We start from the raw sequence: 5,761 nt of genomic DNA on the forward strand, positions 1-5,761 counted from the left end.
TTTCACTGTAAAACTTTGGTGATTAAATCAGCTGATCGATGGTTTGAGCTGGAAACAAACCAACATATTATTCAGAAATCTTTCCTGTCTTTGTGGGGTTTTTGTGTTCATTTTTAAAACATAACAAACAACCACACACACACACACACACACACACACACACACAGACACACCTCAGGTCCTCACAGAGACACAGAGACAGCAGCAGCCAAACACAAAGAGTTTATGAGTGAAGACGAAGTTGCAACATGTGACACACACCGACACACACCCAGGCGCACACACACCCAGGAACACACACACCGACACACACCGACACCGGACAGAGATCCAGGTAAAGAACAGTAAAGAACAGGTGTCTCAGGTGTACTGACACAGGAGCTGACAAAAAGGTAAGAGGACAGATCGTTTTTGTTGTTTGTGTTTATTTGTGTTGTTTTCAGTTGTTTTTATTTATATTTTTTTAGTTTAGTTGTCTTTATGTTGTTTGTGTTGTTTTGTATTGTTTGTTGTTTTGTGTTTATTTGTGTGGTTATCAGTTGGTTTTATTTGTTGTGTTGTTTTTGTTTAGTTGTGTTTGTGATGTTGTTTGTTTTTGTGGTTTTATGTTTGTTTGTGTTGTCAGCTTGTGGATCTACGTGATTCTTCACTGCAGCTGACATCAGTTATTGATTGTGGTGCTGAATCGATAAGAACGGATCAATACTCGAGTGTGTCCTTCAGACAGCAGCGTCCAATCAGATTTATGGTTTGGTTGCTCGGAGGTGATAATGCCTCCTGTTTGGTAATTGATCATTAACAGGCTCCGCCCATTGCACAGATGACTCCTCCCCCCGTCCCGAAACCTCGAGCGCGATACCTGAGGGACAGCTGGAGCTCCGCCTCCTCTCTGGACAGGTGAGTTCACCTTTCAAATGGACGTGTTCCATCGATTGTTGGATTCTAATGACGATGAGAAACTCTGTGTTCCAGAGATGTGACTGGAGAAAATCTACAGGCAGAGTTTTCCAACGGAGCTCACCTGAGCACAGGTACACACACAGACGCACACAGAGTCATGTGGTCATGTCACAGTGACATCAGCGTCACATGACAGGTGAGGTCATTGAATAGGTTTGAATGTCTCCAGGTGTCTTCTATGTCAGGTGTTTTTGATGCCATGATGGTGGCGGTCACATGACGCTTTGAGGGGCGATGACATCAGCAGGTCTGGGTCACAGTTTGGATCAAATTACATTTTATTATAATGAACCTGAACAACGTTATCAGCTGCTGTTTGTGTCCCACGCAGCAGTGTCGCTCCACCTGGCAGCGCCGCAGACTGTGATTGGTCAGAATGTTAACTGTTTGTTCAGTGAGAATAACTGTCGTTCAGCATACATCAGAACAGAAAAATGTTCAGATTCACTGCAGGACTGAATCTGAAACTTCACACCAAAGAGAGAAGTTCTGAGAAACTTTCAGTTTCACGTTTCTCAGCTGCTGATGCTCCAGACCTCAGTGTGGTTTCCATGGAGACGGACTGCAGTCCGCAGCAGCTGAAACCGAAAACAGTCGAGTCTGTTGGTGAAACGGTGAAACAGCACAATGGCTGCAACGAATCAGAGCAGGGTTTATAACCCTAACCCTTCCAATAAGCTCTCAGGACAAGACGCTAAAGTCAACTCCACAGAAACAGCAAAGTGTCAAAACTTGTTTGGCTGCTGCAGTGATTTCGTGTGTTCGACTGCAGCCTTCAGCAGCTCGACGAGAAGCTGTGGATCCAGATTATTTTTAGCCCATCTGCTGTCGAAGTGTTTCTAGCATGAACAGTCAAACCAGTTTGTTGAGGCAGATTAAAACAAACTGGTGATCAGCTCAAACCAGTTTGTCTGCTGACGGCTGGTGATCTAATCTCAGCTCAAAGTACAAACAGCAAAGGTCATATCTTTATCTTAAATATTTCACACAATAAAAGACAGGAAAGGTCACATCAGGTAAAGGATTCACACCATGAAACAGTTTGATGTGGATCCTCCGTTCGCTCTCAGCTCTTGCAGATCTTACTCTTACTGTGAAAGCGTCACGCCCTCTACCTCCAGCTCGGTGAGGTGGCAGTCTCTCCCTTCCCCCTCCTTTCTCTCTACCCTTACCCAGGTGGGCGTGGGCGTGGCGTGTGTGCGTGGAGTCCTGGCAGGTACTGATGACTGGCTAATCACCTGAGTGAACTCACCTGTGGATGGAGTGGTCCACCTGCTACTACTCAACCCGCTGCCATAAAGCATGACTCAGACCACTATTCGACGCCGGACCGTAAACGACTCCAGTTAGTCCTACTCAAGGCCAAGTCTCTGCTTTATGCTCAAGTCTGTTACCTCAGTTACAAACCTGCTTTTTCTGTGCCTTCGTTCTCAGGTCTCTGCCTGCTACATGCCTGGAACTTCTGCCGAACCTACAGTCGCCACCTGGTCACCTCCAGATTCTGATCATTACACCTCCGCCTGGATTCAGCACCTGCCGTCGCCACTCCCACAGCCATGCCACACGCCCCCTACGCCTACACTCTAGTCCCTCACCGTTCCCTTGCCATCAGCTAAGTTCCCACTCTCTCTCTGGTTTGGTAGGTTCTTTGTGTGCATGAGTAGACTGTTTGTACCTTGTGTACATATTTGCCTGAATCAAGTGGACCAGCTTTCCTATCTTGGTCATACGACGCCCTGGTTAGTTCCCTCCGAGCAAATCAATTCCCGTATTGTAAATTTATTTCTTAAATTGTTAAATTCACATAAAGTTTTGGTTTTGGTTTTTGGTGTAGGTCACCTCCCGTCCCGTGGGTGTCTCCCACAGGCTTTTTCAAGTTGTATTCCCATGATTTAGTCTTGTTTCCTGTTTAACGTGTTCATCCATCCATCATCTATACACCACTTAATCCTCACTGGGGTCATTGGGGGCGGAGTCTATCCGAGCTGACTCAGGGTGAAGGCAGGTTCACATGGACAGGTAACCAGCCTATCACAGGGCTACACTTAGAGACAGACAACCAAGCACACTCACATTCACACCTACGGACAATTTACAATCACCAATTAACCTCAGCATGTTTCTGGACTGTGGGAGGAAGCCGGAGAACCCGGAGAGAACCCACGCTGCACGGGGAGAACATGGAGACTCCACGCAGGAAGATCCCGGGTGTCCTCACCAGGACGCCAACCGGCGACCTTCTAGCTGCGAGGCGACAGTGCTACCAACTGCGCCACCCTGCAGCCCAAACTTGTTCATATCTTTTGTAAATTTATTGTCATATTCTATTCTGGTTTGCTGTATCTCTGTTGCTTCGCGAGTCTCTGTACGATCTGTAATAGAGACTGACTTCATGAAGGTATGTTTAATTGACAGGTGTCTTAGCCTATCAGGTGATGTCTGATGATGATGTCACTGTGTCCTCAGATGAAGAAGCTCCTCCTCCTGGTGATCATGGTGCCGTCTTCCCAAGTTTGGCTGGCGTTGCTGACCTCATCGCCACCAACATTCCATCACTGGCTGGAATTGCCACAGCCATCGGAAGCTCCGCCCCCTCAGCCCCCTTAGCCCCCCCCTCCTTAAATAGTATGGCTGACAGCATCGCCACCAACATTCCTGGCCTAGCAGAAGCTGCTAGCGCTGTGGCTAACCCCAGTGCGGCTGCACAGACCTCCCTCTCTGCTGCACTTGTTCCTGCAGATAACACAGGTACTGCTAATTTAGACAGCATTGTCAGCTCACTAGCTAACATACCCAGTTTAACAGGGATTGTTAGTGGTGTGCCTAACCCTGCTATTAGCTCCGCCCCTTCGGCCCCACCCCTCTCAGAGGATAAACTCCGTACACTCCCAAAGATTGCTGGAGACGCTCACACAGGTACAACAAACCAATCAATCAACCAACCAGCCAGATGAGGGTGTATGGATATGTGTGTGTGCGTGAGCAGTCAGTGCTGGTCAGCAGTGTACTAACACGTACCATGTGTCTCTGTGTTGGACTGAACTTTTGTCCAGATGTTGGACTCCTGTCTCAGCTGGTGACGTCAGTTTTAGATCCGACTGCAGACGTCATATTACCATCTGTAAAGAGCACTGCGGAGTCCACAGAGGAAACTGAGGAAGGTACTGGAGGACTGTGTCTTTGTCCTGCTGAGCTTTGTGTCCTGGTTGTCCGTCTTTGTCCTCCTGAGCTTCGTGTCCTGGTTTTCCGTCTTTGTCCTCCTGAGTTTTGTCCTGGTTTTCCGTCTTTGTCCTCCTGAGCTTTGTCCTGGTTGTCCGTCTTTGTCCTGCTGAGCTTCGCCCTCCTGTGCTAAAGCTGATTCAGGTCTCTTGGTTCTGGTCCCAGGTTTGACTTCATCTTCTCGCACCACCAAAGAAGAAAACCCGTATGTGACCGTGTTGGCCTGTTGGACGAACCAAGAGGAAGTGGACACTGAGTCATCCAATGAGGAAGAAGAAACAGGGATAAATCCCGCCCCCTCTGGAACTGAGGGAGTAATGGAAGATGATCCCAACTCTACAAATACCAACAAGTGTGTATCTACAACAGTCCTACTCCAGCTGCTAAAACCAGCACTACTGACAGTGTGCAACTGCTTTACAGTGTCTCATCCAAGCATTTGGGTCGGCTCATCCCCACTCGACCAGCCCCGCCCCCTCCTCGCACAGCTGGCCAATCAGGAAAACCTGTGAAACAGAAGATCCCAAGGTAAGAGGCTTTCAGCTTTCAGCCAGAGTCCATGGTCATCCTCCTGTTGAGGCTGAGCTGACTCTGATGAAGAAGCTGAAGAGCGAACTGTGTTTGTATTGTAGGGCGGCCACCATCCGGGTGTCGAGGAAGAAGGGGGGCAGTGGGAGTTTGGCTGCTCAGAGTGCCGTGGTTCGAGCCAGCTGGCTGGACGTCTGGAAGGGCTTCAGGTAACACACAGGTTCAGATTCTACTATCCTGCTTCAGATTCAGTCATTTAAACACATAAATCAAGTTTTATCAGCTGGACAAAGTGCGTCAGTGAAGTCTAATGTGTAGCGTCAGAATGTTACTGATCCTACACCAGTCATTGCTGTGGGTTTACAGAAACATGAGTCACTGTGACCTGGCTGGTAGTGGTAGAGAATTATGTGACCCAGTGGGATCATGGGTAAACCCAGGACTGATCCCTGAGGAACTCCAGGACAGCCGATGGTTGGGTTAGGGTTAAGGTTAGCTATCGTGTGGGGAACATGGACAGATGGAGGACTGGCAGCTTCAGAGACTAAAACACATCTTCTGTCTTTCTACGATAGACACAGTGTTTTATGGGCGACACTGGACGGACAGCTGATGTCTCTGTGGAAAAAACGCACAGTGAGTGAACTTATCTTACCTGTCTCTCTGCATACACCTGTCTGCCCCTCTGCCCGTCACCAGAATGATGAGTGCATTTGTTTTGTTGATCAGGACCGGTTCAGTGAGGTGCTGTTTCATGTGTCCAGCATCACCAATGTGAAAAAACAGGACAAAGGCAGATTCTCGGTTTACTTCAGGAAGAAACATTATGACTTCATGGCTCACAAAGACGGTAAGATACTGGATTCTACTGGACTCTACTGGGCTCTACTGGACTCTACTGGGCTCTACTGGACTCTACTGGGCTCTACTGGGCTCTACTGGACTCTGCTGGGCTCTACTGGGCTCTACTGGGTTCTACTGGACTCTACTGGGCTTTACTGGACTCTACTGGACTCTACTGGGTTCTACTGGACTCTACTGGGCTCTACTGGAC

At 48.3% G+C, this 5,761-nt stretch overlaps 1 protein-coding gene across 1 annotated transcript in view; it reads left to right on the forward strand.

The window, feature by feature from the left end:
- The first annotated feature begins 283 nt into the window (after positions 1-283).
- The window catches only part of LOC103355610 (arf-GAP with Rho-GAP domain, ANK repeat and PH domain-containing protein 1), a 16,841-nt gene continuing 11,363 nt past the window's right edge, over positions 284-5,761 (forward strand). Inside the window, exons 1-10 of the mRNA XM_008279468.1 lie at positions 284-392; positions 821-897; positions 973-1,031; positions 3,427-3,876; positions 4,014-4,121; positions 4,345-4,531; positions 4,603-4,707; positions 4,812-4,916; positions 5,283-5,343; positions 5,437-5,557. Of these exons, the coding sequence (XP_008277690.1) occupies positions 821-897; positions 973-1,031; positions 3,427-3,876; positions 4,014-4,121; positions 4,345-4,531; positions 4,603-4,707; positions 4,812-4,916; positions 5,283-5,343; positions 5,437-5,557 (1,273 nt within the window). The 5' untranslated portion in view covers positions 284-392. The remainder of the gene's footprint in view (positions 393-820; positions 898-972; positions 1,032-3,426; positions 3,877-4,013; positions 4,122-4,344; positions 4,532-4,602; positions 4,708-4,811; positions 4,917-5,282; positions 5,344-5,436; positions 5,558-5,761) is intronic.

This window comes from Stegastes partitus, unplaced genomic scaffold, assembly GCF_000690725.1.
Source record: "Stegastes partitus isolate 25-593 unplaced genomic scaffold, Stegastes_partitus-1.0.2 Scaffold160, whole genome shotgun sequence".
In the NCBI taxonomy this organism is placed as follows: domain Eukaryota; kingdom Metazoa; phylum Chordata; class Actinopteri; family Pomacentridae; genus Stegastes; species Stegastes partitus.